Source organism: Paroedura picta, chromosome 1 (assembly GCF_049243985.1).
Source record: "Paroedura picta isolate Pp20150507F chromosome 1, Ppicta_v3.0, whole genome shotgun sequence".
Lineage (NCBI taxonomy): Eukaryota > Metazoa > Chordata > Lepidosauria > Squamata > Gekkonidae > Paroedura > Paroedura picta.
In genome coordinates this window covers 5,739,563-5,755,421 of record NC_135369.1, presented here as the reverse complement: position 1 = coordinate 5,755,421, position 15,859 = coordinate 5,739,563, and the positions used below count along the sequence as shown (strand labels likewise).

Genomic DNA, 15,859 nt, shown 5'->3' with positions numbered 1-15,859 from the left:
TAAAATTTCCAATATAAATTGGAAAGAGAAGGATTAAAAAAAAATTTTTTGAAGCTAACCTTATAACTAATGGTTTGTTATATACTAGAATTAAAGCCCGTTGTAGCTGTAAGTACAGTGGGTGCTAGCATGGAGGGAGGGTGGAGTTTCCTGTTTGGAATTGTTGTGTCTGTGAACACGTGTGGTGTTTGAGGCAGAAGATCCTGCCCACCATTGGATTTCTGGGGCCCTGTCTCCAAACCTCAAGGGACATTCATGACTCAGGGGTCACCAACCTTCAGTTTTGGCCTGAAAAACTCCTGCAATTGGAGGTGGGCTGCAGAATACAGAGATCAGCTCCCCAGGGGGAACAGGATGTTTTGGACAGGGCATCCTTCTGCCCTTCCTCCCTGCCTTCCCCCCCCCCGGAAAGCAATAGGGCTGGTGCAGCCCCCCGCCCTAACTTTGGGCTGATCCTGCGTTGAGCAGGGGGTTGGACTAGATGTCCTGTATGGCCCCTTCCAACTCTATGATTCTGTGATTCTGTGAACTTCCTTGGGAACATAAACGTGCTAGCAGGGGCTCATGGGAATTGTAGTCCATGGACATCTGGAGAACCACAGTTTAGCCAGCACTGAGCTATAGAATGCCACCTTCCTCCCACTGAAGGATATCACCCTAATTTGGCTTTGGGGTACATATCCCTGCTCTACGGATGGGATTCTCCCTTTAGTTTTTGAGCCAGTGTTTTGAACATTTATGAAAGCATTGATTAAGGACTTGATTGTACAGCTTCAAGTGCCATGCCTACTCCTTGTCTTCAACCTCCTGGTGAGGCCTTGAGATCTCCCAGAATTGCAATTCATCTCCAGACTTGGGAAATCTGAAGAAAATAGCGGTTTTGGAGATTGAACTCTAGGAGGCGCTCTCCCCTGAAGTCCTTCCCCTCCCCAAACTCCGCCCTTTTTAAGCTCCACCCCCAAAGCTCCAGAAATTTCCCGACAAGGATGCAACAATCCTAGTTTCTGTTGGAGTATTCAAGATATGCATAATTCAATAGCATAATTCAACAGCGTATGAGGAATATCCTACAGGGGGCATCAGGAGAGATATGGGATTACCATATTTAGACTAGGAATTTCCCGATATCAAATAATCCCCTCCAGCTTCCTGGTGGCTCAACTGAAGACTCCCTGCTCCTGTGAGCACACTTCCTCCCTGATTCCCTCAGGAACACTAATCACTAATCTTGAAATTTTTATTCCGTCTACTATGTTTTTCGAACTGGAGTTGGACCCAAAGGGCTGATAACCTCATACTCCCCTTGATATTGTAGCAAGGCTCTGAAATCAGCTAAACACCTTTATTATACTGCAGATTTGTTGGATATTTCCATGATGCTGTCTGCTAATTAACTATCTCCTTAAATACACTGTGTAATCTGTTGATTTCCATTTCATTATCCAAAGAATTGGGCATGCCCATGAAAGCTCACACCTTGAATAGAACTCGGTTGGTCTTAAACATTTGTTATTTATTTATTTCTTGGATTTATATCCCGCCTCTCACGACTTTTGTCGCTGCAAGGTGGCCACCAATTAAAACCATAACAATTTCCCCATTAAAACCCCATGACATTCTACTGGACTCAAACTTAGTTCAACAGTTAGTCAGTTAGACATGACTCTCTCTCTCTCCCTCTCTTCTTCACAACAACTTTTTGCTTCTTGATTTTTTGTTTGATTCGTTGAGCAGTGTGGAGTTACACCCCTTCTTTTCATATCTTAACCTTGCCAGCGGTTTGGGCAGATGGTCTAAAAAGTCAAAACGTTCTCCACGTCAGTCCAGCTTTGTGTGGGTTTATTTCCATGTCTCCCAAGGCGTTTGCTTCCTCCTAAACTGGTTTGAGCTGACGGAATCGCACCTCTTGGCGCCAGACACTACCCGGTCTCTGCACATAAATGGCCCTAAGCTCCAGGCTGGGTCCTTCATGGATGGGGCGAGCAACGGCTAGCTCAGGTTTCCACACTAATCCCCCAGGAAGGGGGAAACCCGGCCGGCTGCCTCTCGGATAAGGGTTGTCTGCTGACTTGGCTGAGAGACAACTCCGAGTCAACAAAGTGAAGGAGTCTCAAAAGAGGCTTACATTCACCTTCCCTTTCCTCTCCTCACAACAGGCACCCTGTGAGGGAGGGGAGGCTGAGAGAGCCCTGATATTACTGAAGAAGATGAAGAAGAAGAATTGGTTCTTATATGCTGCTTTTCTCTACCCAAAGGAGTCTCAAAGCGGCTTCCAGTCGCCTTCCCTTTCCTCTCCCCACAACAGACACCCTGTGAGGGAGGGGAGGCTGAGAGAGCCCTGAGATTACTGAAGGAGAAGAAGAGTTGGTCCTTATATGCCACTTTTCTCTACCCAAAGGAGTCTCAAAGCGGTTTACAATTGCCTTGCCAGTAATCTCAGGGCTCTCTCAGCCTCATCTCCCTCCCACGGTTTTTGTTGTGGGGAGAGGAAAGGGAAGGCGACTGGAAGCCGCTTTGAGCCTCCTTCGGGTAGAGAAAAGCGGCATATAAGATCCAACTCTTCTTCTTCTTCAGTAATCTCAGGGCTCTCTCAGCCTCCCCTCCCTCTCAGGGTGTCTGTTGTGGGGAGAGGAAAGGGAAGGGGGTTGTAAGCTGCTTTGAGACTCCTTCGGGTAGAGCTGGCAATTTTAGCCCTGCCAGTTTTCATGATGTCATTTACTATTTAGTTTAGTTATGAATTATGTTTATCCACCGGCGATTAACTCTAACGATCTTTGCCTCTGCACAATTAAGGCAATCGTGTCATGTTTAATTGAGCAAACGTTGCATTAGGAGATTGTCCAGTGAAGGCACTTGGGTGACTTTTATTAGGTCGGGTCCACAAAATCAACCCCCGAAACCTGAAGTTGATTTATTAACGGCAGGAGGGTGACCGTGTGGGCCTGAAGTGACAGCACAACGTTTGAGCCCACTGGCACCGTTAAGACCGACGAAGTTCAATTCTGGGGTAGAAGCTTTCCCGTGCACAAGAGTGGAGAGGACGTTTTCTCCCTCTCCCAAAAGATTGCAACTCGAGAAGATCCAAGGAAGATGATGGGCAGTAGGCTCAGAACGAACAAAGGGAAAGAACACTTTACACAGAGGAAGGTCGAAACATAGAATCATAGAATCACAGAATCATAGAATCATAGAGTTGGAACGGGCCATACAGGCCATCTAGAGAGCCAGTTTGGTGTAGTGGTTCGGAGTGCGGACTTGTAATCTGGCATGCCAGGTTCGATTCTGCACTCCCCCACATGCAGCCAGCTGGGTGACCCTGGGCTCGCCACGGCACTGATAAAACTGCTCTGACCGAGCAGTAATCTCAGGGCTCTCTCAGCCTCACCCACCCCACAGGGTGTCTGTTGTGGGGAGAGGAAAGGGAAGGCGACTGTAAGCCGCTTAGAGACTCCTTCGGGTAGAGAAAAGCGGCATATAAGAACCAACTCTTCTTCTTCTTCAGTAATCTCAGGGCTCTCTCAGCCTCTCCTCCCTCACAGGGTGTCTGTTGTGGGGAGAGGAAAGGGAAGGCAACTGTAAGCCGCTTTGAGCCTCCTTTGGGTAGAGGAAAGCGGCATATAAAAACCAACTCTTCTTCTTCCTCAGTAATCTCAGAGCTCTCTCAGCCTCCCCTCCCTCACAGGGTGTCTGTTGTGGGGAGAGGAAAGGGAAATAAGCCGCTTTGAGACTCCTTTGGGTAGAGGAAAGCGGCATATAAGAACCAACTCTTCTTCTTCTTCAGTAATCTCAGGGCTCTCTCAGCCTCCCCTCCCTCACAGGGTGTCTGTTGTGGGGAGAGGAAAGGGAAATAAGCTGCTTTGAGACTCCTTTGGGTAGAGGAAAGCGGCATATAAGAACCAACTCTTCTTCTTCTTCAGTAATCTCAGGGCTCTCTCAGCCTCCCCTCCCTCACAGGGTGTCTGTTGTGGGGAGAGGAAAGGGAAGGCGACTGTAAGCCGCTTTGAGACTCCTTTGGGTAGAGGAAAGCGGCATATAAAAACCAACTCTTCTTCTTCCTCAGTAATCTCAGGGCTCTCTCAGCCTCCCCTCCCTCACAGGGTGTCTGCTGTGAGGAGAGGAAGGGAAGGCGACTGTAAGCCGCTTTGAGCCTCCTTCGGGTAGGGAAAAGCGGCATATAAGAACCAACTCTTCTTCTTCTTCAGTAATCTCAGGGCTCTCTCAGCCTCCCCTCCCTCACAGGGTGTCTGTTGTGGGGAGAGGAAAGGGAAGGCGACTGTAAGCCGCTTTGAGACTCCTTTGGGTAGAGGAAAGCGGCATATAAAAACCAACTCTTCTTCTTCCTCAGTAATCTCAGGGCTCTCTCAGCCTCCCCTCCCTCACAGGGTGTCTGTTGTGAGGAGAGGAATGGGAAGGCGAATGTAAGCCGCTTTGAGCCTTCTTCGGGTAGGGAAAAGCGGCATATAAGAACCAACTCTTCTTCCTCTTCTTCTTCTAGTCCAACCCCCTGCTCAATGCAGGATCAGCTATGAAACATGAACTTTGTTGCCAGGGGATGTAACGATGGCCACAGGAAATAAGACAGCTTTCAAAGGAGATTGGAAAGATTCATGGAGGAGAGGTCTATCAATGGCTCCTGGACATGGTGACTGAGGGGACCCTCCACATACAGAGGCACTAAGCCTCTGCATGCCGGACACAGGAGGCAACCTCAGGGAAGGCCTCGGCTTCCCTGCCCTCTTGTCTGCCCTTCAGAGCAACTGGCTGGATGTTGAGGAGCGGGGAACCATAGCCAGACACCTTCTTAGAAGCTGCTGCTCTTAACCACGACACCATACTGGACTGTCTATTCAGGATTCCCTACTCTGACTGGCAGCTGCCCTCCAGAGTCTCAGACGGAAGTCTTTCCCATCACCTGCTGCCAGGCCCTTCCTGGAATTGAACCGGGGACCTTCTGCACGCCAAGCAGAGGCTCTGCCATTGAATCATAGTCCCTCCTGCCTGATCTTTCTCATTGGAGCTGTTGGGGATTGAACCTGGGACCTCCTGCACGCACTGCAGCTATTCTATCACCAAGCCTTGAAGGAAAGTTTCGTTCTGTTGTGGGCGGGTGCCTTCATTTGAAGAATGGGGTTCAAGGGACCCGCCTCGAGTTCCCAACTCCAGGTTGGGAAATTCCTGGAGGTTTGTGGGCAGAGCCTGGAGAGGGTGGAGTTTAGGGGAGGAGACTGCAGGGGGAGGTCTAATTCAATGGAGATCCAGTTTGGTGTAGGGGTTAGGAGTGCGGACTTCTAATCTGGCATGCCGGGTTCGATTCTGCACTCCCCCACATGCAGCCAGCTGGGTGACCTTGGGCTTGCCACGGCCCTGATAAAGCTGTTCTGACCAAGCAGGAATATCAGGGCTCTCTCAGCCTCACCCACCCCACAGGGTGTCTGTTGTGGGGAGAGGAATGGGAAGGCGACTGTAAGCCGCTTTGAGCCTCCTTCGGGTAGGGAAAAGCGGCATATAAGAACCAACTCTTCTTCTTCAGTAATCTCAGGGCTCTCTCAGCCTCACCCACCTCACAGGGTGTCTGCTGTGGGGAGAGGAAAGGGAAGGCAAATGTAAGCCCCTTGGAGACTCTTTCAGGGAGAGAAAAGTGGCATCTAAGAACCAACTCTTCTTCTTCTTCTTCAGTAATCTCAGGGCTCTCTCAGCCTCACCTCCCTCACAGGGTGTCTGTTGTGGGGAGAGGAAAGGGAAGGCAAATGGAAGCCCCTTTGAGACTCCTTCGGGGAGAGAAAAGCGGCATATAAGAACCAACTCTTCTTCTTCTTCTTCTTCTTCTTCAATCGAGTCCACCTTAAATTTTCTCCAAGGGGGTCTGATTCTGTCGTTTGGAGGCCAGTTAGAATGCCTGGAGATCTCCAGGTCCCACCTGGAAGCTGGCATCCCTTGATAATCCAGTTATCTGCACACCACGCAGATGAGGAAGGGCTGTGCGTCGAATCGGGGAAGTGAGAGGCTCACGAGTAGAACTTGCGGGGGCGGGGGGGGGGTAAAGCCAAGCTGTCCATTTTTGCACGGCGAAACCGGAAAAGATCTCGCGCTACAAAATCTTTGTCAACATTCGCCGTGGCTGGGAAAGAATGCCCTCTTTGTGCAGGTCTTCCCGAGCCAAACCGCAGCGGAGAAACCCGAGGCACCGAAGAAACACAATGAGAGAAGGAAGGGGATGCACACACACACACACACACACCAACACACACAAAAACACCTTCCAGTTTGCAGCTCAAAGCCAAACCTGACAAACCAGGAAAAAGCGAGAGCCGCCAAAAAACTCTGGGGGCAAAATGCCACCTCTTTCTCACCTGGCTCATCTCTTGGCCCCTCCCCTGTTGCACACCTGAGCAGACCTGAGCAGACCTGTGACGCCGGTGCGCCTTTTGGGCCCCCTGGCGGACAAGGTGGCTTTCCCCCCGTGAGTCACAAAGATCGGTGTGACGTTGGAAAATCCGCGCTCCAAAGAGCACCGGAGAAGAGCGTTCACCTGGCGCCAGCTGGTATCCTGGAGACCCGAGGAAACATGAAGGGAAGGAAGAGACGAGGAGAGCCCCATAGGGCCCGAAGATGTCCCCCAGGCAAAGGGTTCAGCATCGGAGAAGGAGAAAGGGTTTCCTCGGTGACTGGAGGCAGAGACATCCTCTGAGTGTGGCCAGAAGGGGACATCGAGAAGAACTGCAGAGCTGAGGTTTGGATTTCAGGACCTCGGGTGAGTTAGGAAAAGTTTTGTGGTTTCTGTTTAGGAAACGGCTGAGCCGTGGCTCGTGAACACTCTGGCTGTGACTAGCCGCACAGCTCTTGGTTGTCTGGGCAGCAATTTGCCTCCTAGCTTGGTGTTGTGGATGAGGGCGGCGGCATCTAATCTGGAGAGCCAGGTTCGGTTCCCCGCTCCTCCCTGTGCAGCCAGCTGGGGGGCCTTGGGCTAGTCCCAGTCCTGTTAAAGCTGTTCTCACAGAGCTGTTCTCTCAGCCTAACTTTCAACTCTTTCCAAAAGCTGTTTTCTGGGGGGGGGGAGATTTGATGGGGGTTTTTTCTTCACTTCTGTTTTGTTTTACAAGATAGTAGTTTGATATCAATAATATGGTAATATGCAATGTATTCTTTTAAAATAAAAAATTAATTTATAAAAATAAAAAGGCGGCAGTCCCTAATCTGGAGACCCCGGTTCGATTCCCTGTTCTCTTCCATATGCAACCAGCTGGGTGACCTTGGGCTAGTCCCAGTCTCGTTAGAGCTGTTTTCACAGAGCAGTTCTCTCAGAGCTCTCTTGGCCTACCTTTTTTCTCTTTCCAAAAGCTGTTTTCTACAGTGAGCAAAACAATTTGATATGTGTGTGTGTGGGGGGGGGGGTCTTCAATTCTGTTTTGTATTATAAAATAGTAGTTTGATATCAATAATAGTCCTGTAATATGCCATGTATTCTTTTTAAATAACAAATTTAATTTATAAAAATAAAAAAGCGGCGGTCTCTAATCTGGAGACTCCAGTTGGATTCCCTCCTCCTCCTCCTCCACGTGCAGCCAGCTGGGTGACCTTGGGCTAGTCCCAGTCCTGTTAGAGCTGTTCTCACAGATCAGTTCTCTCAGAGCTCTCTCAGCCTGCCTTTTTTCTCTTTGAAAAAGCTGTTTTCTAGAGAGAGAGAAAATATTGGTTGTGGGTTTTTTTCTTCAATTCTGTTTTTTATTATAAACATAGTAGTTTGATATCAATAATAGTCCTGTAATATGCAATGTATTCTTTTAAAATAAAAGTCACAGTCCTGTTAGAGCTGTTCTCACAGAGTAGTTCTGTCACAGCTCTCTCAGCCTGACCTACTTCACAGGGTGTCTCTTGTGGGGAGAGGCAGGGGAGGCAAATGGAAGCTGCTATTAGTGAAAAGCAGGGTATAAAAACCAACTCTGCTTCTAATGTTATGCTGTGAATGTAATTCCTAAAGAACTAAAATGGAAATTTCCTTTGGGGTCCTCCAGTTCTGAGAAGAAAAATAATCTAAACCCAATTTTTTAAAAAATTGCTTCAGTCTTCCTGACCTTCTCCTTAACTTTTTCCCTATATGAGTATTTCTAAATAGATGGCAACCCCAATCCCAGGCTTCTGCTGCCACCTCTCTAGAGATGCCAGCCTCCAGGTGGGGCCTGGGGATCCCCTGGAATTCCAGCTCCTCTCCAGACTGCAGAGATCAGGTCCCCTGGAGAAGAGGGCTGCTTGGGAGGGGGGCTGAGGGATGCCAGCCTCCAGGTGGGGCCTGGGGATCCCCTGGAATTCCAGCTCCTCTCCAGACTGCAGAGATCAGGTCCCCTGGGGAAAATGCAGACCTTAGAGGGTGAACTCTATGCCATTGTAGAACAAATCTCGAGTCCCCAACCTGGATCTGACAAAGTTGTCCCCTCCTCCCCCCCTTACATTTCGAAAAGTTTTCAGAGCCACCTGAAGGGCACGGCGTCAACACCAAAGGGCTCCTTGGTCACGCTTCGGTAACCGGCCTGCTTAATGACCCGGTTGCTGATGAGATGCAAAACTCAGCCCTGGCTCGTGCCCAAGGCAGTGGCTCTCCAGAGAGCAGGCTTAGAGCGTCGGGGCATTCAGTGGGAGAGGAGATGCTTGGCTTTCGAACCCGGGACTGGGCAGCCTAGGGTGACCCAGCTGGGAATCCAAGGAGACTCGGGTAGCAAGAAGAGGAGATCTTATTAAGAACAGCTCTTTCCGATTCACCGCAAAGTTCAGGGATGGAGAAAGGACGAGCGGTTAGATCAGGAGGAACTGGGGACTTCTTAACTTGCTCAAGGTGAGTCACTGTAACCTGGAATGTCTCCTTCCCTTAAGGTTGCCAAGTCCACGGGAAGCTCCTGGAGATTTGGGGTTGGGGCCTGGGGAGGACTGGGACACCAGTGGGGTACAAGGCCCCAGAGTCCCCCCTCCAAAGCAGCCCTTTTCTCCAGGAGAAAAAGATCTCTGTAGTTGGGAGGTGAGCTGTAATTACGGGGAATCCCCAGGTCCCACCTGGAGGCTGGCATCCCCACCTCCCCCCATTTTTATTTGTAACTGTCAACCCAAGAGTTTTAGGGTTGCCGGCTCTCAGTTGGGAAATGCATGGAGATTTGGGGGATAAGCAGGAGTGGGAAACACCCTGCCTTTCCTTAGTCAGTATGTGGTTCCAGTTTCTCTTCTCTTTCTCCTTTCCTCCCTCCATGAGATAACTGGGTTCGATATCAAAAGAAAAGCCATTGGATTTGAAAGCCCAGAAGATTTATGCAACATCCCCAATCTGCCACAATTCCCAGTTAAGGGGACAGGCAGTCAGAACAACTGACAATGCTGATCTGACTACAGTGGTAGCGAGAGAAAGAAATTTTACGTGCGGAAATAGAAGCACATCTTAGGGGACATGTTCAGGTCGGACATTTAATTTATAGTGAACTGATTAACTTCAAAAAAAGTTAACCTGCTACAGTCCCAAGGCCAGGCAGGAGAAAGAGGACGAGAGGCCCTGCGTAAAATGAAAAGCAGAACGGAAGCCAAGGTCAGAGGCTCCACTTCTACTCGATTAGAGGATTTGGTCAACTTCCAAGGGTACCAGAGAGAGGAAGGAAGGAAGGAAGGAAGGAAGGAAGGAAGGAAGGAAGGAAGGAAGGAAGGAAGGAAGGAAGGAAGGAAGGAAGGAGACAGAGAGAGAAAGAGGAAGGAAGGAAGGAAGGAAGGAAGGAAGGAAGGAAGGAAGGAGGGAGGGAGGGAGGGAGGGAGGGAGGAAGGGAGGAGAGAGACAGAGAGAGAAAGAGGAAGGAAGGAAGGAAGGAAGGAAGGAAGGAAGGAAGGAAGGAAGGAAGGAAGGAAGGAAGGAAGGAGGGAGGGAGGGAGGGAGGGAGGGAGGAAGGGAGGAGAGAGACAGAGAGAGAAAGAGGAAGGAAGGAAGGAAGGAAGGAAGGAAGGAAGGAAGGAAGGAAGGAAGGAAGGAGACAGAGAGAGAAAGAGGAAGGAAGGAAGGAAGGAAGGAAGGAAGGAAGGAAGGAAGGAAGGAAGGAAGGAAGGAAGGAAGGAAGGAAGGAAGGAAGGAAGGAAGGAAGGAAGGAAGGAAGGAGAGAGACAGAGAGAGAAAGAGGAAGGAAGGAAGGAAGGAAGGAAGGAAGGAAGGAAGGAAGGAAGGAAGGAAGGAAGGAAGGAAGGAAGGAAGGAAGGAAGGAAGGAAGGAGACAGAGAGAGAAAGAGGAAGGAAGGAAGGAAGGAAGGAAGGAAGGAAGGAAGGAAGGAAGGAAGGAAGGAAGGAAGGAAGGAAGGAAGGAAGGAAGGAAGGAAGGAAGGAAGGAAGGAAGGAAGGAAGGAAGGAAGTTTTTTCCCTCCCAGATCCTCTTGCAGGGAGAGGTCCAATCTCCAATACAGTCTCCATGTGATCTATCACCATCCACGAAGAGTCCTAGGGAGGGCTGCTGGGGCCAGCCATGCTGAAGCAGGGTAGCAACTCCACCGCAGCCAAGCCGGGTTAAAATGGGGAATATTTTCCATCTTACATAAAGGATCAGAAAGGACAGAGGTCTTTTTCTTAGTTCTGAGCTGGTGCGGGGCGGGTGGGGGGTGGGGACTGGCACCTCCTCCTTGTCCTCAGGAGCCGTTAAGGCATTCCTCTTTCTTCCCCCCTTCCGTGCGTGTGTGGGCACTGGGCCAGTCCCACCTGTGGCGAAGGGCAGTCAGATCGCTGACCCTTGTCAACCTTGGCTGGCACTTTCGCTCCAGGGCTTCCGCCACAAGTACCTTAACAGCTTCCGCCAAGGGCACGCAATTTCCCCCACCTCCCCGCCACTACCACCACCGCTCAGTGGGAGAGGATGGTAGCCGGCCGGCCCAGCACCCAAAAGGACGAAGCTTGAACATTGCTGCTCTAATTGCAGAGTTCAGCCAAGTTCCCCAGGGTGGGTTCTGCGTATTCTTAATCTGAGCCCCATCTCATCAGGTTAGTCCTGGTGAGTTATTGTCGGGATATGCAAAATCTATAGTGGGCATGATTCAAAGGGATATGAAGACTATCCTCCAGGGGGCATCAGAAGAGATGTGTATTTAGCATAGTGGCATCCAGAACTTCCTCATATTTTTCAAATATTCTCCTCCTGTGTTCTGACTGGCTCTGTCGGAGATTTCCTGCTCCTTCTACCTGCTTGCCTCCAGAACTAATAGAATTAAAACAGAACAGTTAGACAGTTAGGTCTCTCTCTCTCCCCCTCCCTTTCTTTCAATGCAAAATTGTTTCTCTTCTAAAGAATAGCATTTTACTCTTTAAGCTGAGATCCTCTTTGCAGTTTGGTTTAGTGATTAGGAGTAAGGACTTCTAATCTGGTGAGCTGGGTTCGATTCTGCACTCCCCCAAATGCAGCCAGCTGGGTGACCTTGGGATCGGCACGGCACTGATAAAACTGTTCTGACCGAGCTGGAATATCAGGGCTCTCTCAGCCTCACCTACCTCACAGGGTGTCTGTTGTGGGGGGAGGTAAGGAACGGTGATTGTAAGTCTCATTGAGACTCCTTCCGGTAAAAAAAGCAGCATATAAGTACTGACTCTGGTAAAGTGGCATATAAGAATCAATTCTTCTTCTTTTTAATATCAGGCCTCTCCGCCTCACCCACCTCACAGGGTATCTGTTGTGGGGAGAGGAAAGGGAAGGTGAATATAAGCCTCTTTGAGACTCCTTCTGGTAGAAAAAAAGTGGCATATAAGAACCGACTCAGTTAGAGAAAAGTGGCATATAAGAACCAACTCTTCTTCTTCTTAATATCAGGCCTCTCCACCTCACCTCCCTCACAGGGTGTCTGTTGTGGGAAGAGGTAAGTGAAGGTGACTGTAAGCCGCTTTGAGACTCCTTCAGGTAGAGAAAAGTAGCATATAAGAATCTAACTCTTCCTCTTCTTCTTCTTCTACTACTACTACTACTACTACTACTACTACTGCTACTACTACTACTACTACTACTACTACTACTACTACTACTACTACGCAGAGGCAGGCAATGGCAAACTGCTGAAAATCCTCACAGCAGCCTTGTGAGGTATGCTCAGCTGAGAAAAAGTGTCTGGCGTAAGGTCACACAACAAACTTCCATGTCAGAGTGGGGATTCAAATTCAAGTCTCCAAGGTGCTTGTGCAACACTCTTAAACACTCCACCACGTTGGTGGCAGGCCACTTGGAAACATCTCTTACTAGCCTTCAGTTCCTCTCTCAAGAACTCTCTGATTCATTTTTCTTCTTATTCCTTTCCAGGTGGACCCAAAGGAATGTAGCCATTTTCCCTCATGTTTTGAGGGGATGGCCATCTTTGTACACTCCTGGATTTGTTCCTCCTGAGGTGTCCGTCTGCTCTGGGATGTTCTCCAGAAGGAAGCCTCCACACCCCTTGTCTGCCTGCCCCAACGTGCTCACCCCGGACAAGATCCCCACGTTTTTCATCCCGCCCAACCTGGCCACCCTTCAGGGTCGGCGTTCACAAAGGAATGAGAACCCCACAGCCGACGAAGTACAAACTTGTCCCAGAGAACAGCATATCGTCCAGATAGAAAGCTACGACCAGGAGGAAGGCTGGCCGGCCAGGCGTCTCCTGAACACCACCTCTATGCCTCACCTCTCCTGCCCGGAAGGCTGGGAGTTCTTGCCCGAGAGTCCCAACACACGCCGACGAGAGTCCCTCTTCCACGAGGAACGCCTACCCGCACGTTTGGCGGCCAAGTTCTCGTCTCCCTCGAGGCCTCTCTCCTGCCCTGTCACTGCATTGGACAGTGACACCGCCTCCTCCACGGACACGTCCCCCTACGGTTCCCCCCTACCATTGCGGTCCTTAGGGGGCACTCTGACGCGGCCGATGTACGGGCACCGGCGGAGATTCACATTTTGCTCCCCCAAACTCAAGCCAGGGCTTCGGCCTAGCTCCTTATCCACCGAGGACACCAGCTCCACGGACACCAGCCCCAGCGTCCTGCGTCGGGAGACTGAACCCTTCTGGGGGTCCTGTTCCGCTCTGTCCCCCATGCCCATCTTCCCGTTGGACTTCATCCGTTGCCGCGAACGGCTTACCAAGGAGGTGACGCTGACCATGAGCAAAGGGGGGTGTTTGCGGCTGTCCACAGAGTATCTGCTGCCCCAGAGGCGAGTCCGGGTGCGCCTCATCAGCGCGGAAGGGTTCTACCAGCCCCACTGCAACCCGCGGCGCATCAGCTGCTGCGTTTCCTTGTCCCTGCAGCCAGGGTCGGGGCAGCGGCAACGCAGCGCGCTCATTAAGAGAAGCCGCAACCCCATCTTTAACGAGGATTTCTTCTTCGAAGGGGTCTCGCCCGAGGAGCTGCCCCGGCAAAGCCTGAGGGTCAAGGTGGTCAACAAAGGCTCTGGCGTGCGGTGGGATGCAGTCCTGGGCGAATGGGAAGCCGTGCTCAACACTCTTCTGCCCCCTTAGCATAGCAGGGAGACGTCGCTGCTTGCTCAAAGGAAGCCACAACGCTGGGAGCCAGCATGGTGTAGTGATTAAAGGCTCAAGCAAGCTATCGTCTTGGAGGCCCGGGTTAGAATCCCCACTCTACCATGGGATATTTCTGGTTGACTGCAGGTCGGCCACACATTCTTGGCCGCACCTACCTTGCAGGGTGTTTGTTGAGGGTAAACCGGAAGAACAACATCAGCCACTTTGGGTCCTTGTCAGGGAGAAAGCGATAGATAAATTTTTATGGAGAGGTGCAGGCCCCGGGGAGGAATTCCTCCTTTCTTCTTGTCCTCTACGCTGACAGGTATTTTGACCAAAAGCTGGTTGTACGGTTTGGAATCAAGCTCTGAGAATTCGTCTTCCTCCCTTCTGGCGTTGCCAGCTTTAGGTAGGGATACTCAGGGGCAGATCTTGGGAAGGCTGAGTTTTAAAGCTATCTACTAACTTTACAGCCCACCCTCCAAGGCTGTCGTTTGTCTCACAGGATGGGACAGTCAACTTCATCTTTATAACAAAATGTGGGGTTGACAGCCACCTGCAGGATGCCAGCAGGCTAGGAGGGTGTTCTCCAGGGGCTCTCTGGGAGCTCCCAGGCATGCTGAGGTCGCCACCATGCACACTGTGGGGCCACATACTAACCTGAACATTCCGTGTGATGTTGACGTCACACGGAAATGATATCGGCATGTCGGAGACATCAGGAGCAACGGTCTGGCTTTGGGGAAAATTCTACGATAATTAAGCTAATTTTCGATAGAGTTTTGCTCCCCCAAACCAGAGCGTCATCCCCTTGGCTACCGTGGCCAGAAGCACTTCCGGATCTCAGTGTATATGTGGGAGTTTGCAGGGGAAAGGACCGGAGGGGGCAAGGATCACCATGAAAACAGTTGTTGGGGGGGTGACCCCCCCGGGTTTCTGAAAGCCCAAAGCAGGGGGGAGCCATGCCAAAAAGGGTTTTGCCCCCCACCCCAATGGGGAACTGGCAACCTCGCTACTAGGTCAAATCAGCCTCTGACAGAACAGCAGAAAACTCCCCTTACAGCGAGGAGAAGTATGCCGAAGCAACCAACATGTCAGGTGACCCAAGGGAGCCAATGAGGCTTCACCCGGCCCTATAAAACCCTCTGACTTCTTGATCCAAGCAAATAGTTTCTTCCGTCAGCAGATGCCTTAGGAGTTTCACCCTATTGCTTCTTTCCCTGGCAGCAGCTGGCCGCCTCTGCCCAATCTTTTCGCGTTGAAATTGTTTTTGGGGAGCTTCTCACTTCCATAAGAGGAGGTCACGTGTTTGTATATATTCTCTCAAGAACTTTTAATACATGTTCTCCTCCAGTCTATTTTTCCTTTTATTTCTTTTCTGTCTGGCCAGATTGTCGTTTTGCGAGGCCTGGCTTCAAGGGGAGAGACCGTGAAGGGCGATGGGGGCTGCCAGCCTCCAGGTGGGGCCTGGAGATGCTCCGGAACAATGGCTGGTTGGAATGACTGCTTGGCAGGGTGGGTTTTGTGGGACGTGTGGTTAATGCAGCAGAGCTGGCCCAAGTGCGGAAATGTGGTACGGAGCGCGGTGAATAAATCGTGCTAAAAGTGCATTGCAAATGTGAATTTATTCGGGATTTAGCTCACAGGCAGGTTGAAATCAAAGACAGAAAGGAACCTAAATCTGAAAAGTATTTTCCCTTTCACAAGTAGCCGGAAAACTAGCATCATGCGTACGAGAGGATGGAGACATTGAATCTACAGGAGTGTCAAGTGCTGGAAGAACTCACAACGTACTTCTATGAAAAGAAAGCTTTTATTGAGAAGTTACTTCAGACACTAAAACTAGCGAAGTCAATTCTGCCCAAAGATACATTTGCAGACCCTTTTCAAGAGGTTTCTCCCGCCCAAAACTTGAAGGTTCCCAAGGGAGGGGGGAGAGAGCACCAGGTGCAATAAACCAGGGAGTGTTACTTCTCACACGGCCTTGGGCTGCCTGGCGCCCACCGACAAGATAACTGTTTTTGTTACAAAGAGGAGGCCTTGCTGGCCGGTTCAAAAGACAAATAGTTCACAGCAAATCATGATAGCTGGGTACAGCATACAGGTTTCGATTTCAGGCAGGCAGCTAAATATAGTGGGTCGAGGTTACACAGAGACCCCAAAAGCGAAAGGTAAAACTAAGGCTAAGCAAACATGGAGAGACTCAAGCTAATATAGAGATTCATGGCAGAGAGCAGGCACTGATCCTGACAAGGAGAAGGAGAGGAGCTGGGGTTTTGTACCTTGCTTTGCTCTACCAGGAAGAGTCTGAAAGTGACACACAGTTACCAGGAACTTGGGCGTGGCTTTGGATGCCTCCTTAACAATGGAGGCTCAAGTCAGAAGCAAT

The 15,859-nt window shown here is 50.4% G+C and overlaps 1 protein-coding gene across 2 annotated transcripts; it reads left to right on the top strand.

The window, feature by feature from the left end:
- Nucleotides 1–6,318: 6,318 nt before the first annotated feature.
- C2CD4D (C2 calcium dependent domain containing 4D) lies at nucleotides 6,319–15,045 on the top strand. Of its 2 annotated transcripts, none has more exons than XM_077320644.1 (2): nucleotides 6,319–6,751; nucleotides 12,285–15,045. In XM_077320644.1, exon 2 carries the CDS (start codon nucleotides 12,388–12,390, stop codon nucleotides 13,465–13,467), a length of 1,080 nt encoding a protein of 359 aa, XP_077176759.1. In that variant the 5' UTR covers nucleotides 6,319–6,751; nucleotides 12,285–12,387; the 3' UTR covers nucleotides 13,468–15,045. The 2 variants fall into 2 exon arrangements, with proteins under 2 accessions (XP_077176759.1, XP_077176748.1); XM_077320633.1 differs by lacking the exon at nucleotides 6,319–6,751 and adding an exon at nucleotides 8,679–8,827.
- The last annotated feature ends 814 nt before the right edge of the window (nucleotides 15,046–15,859 follow it).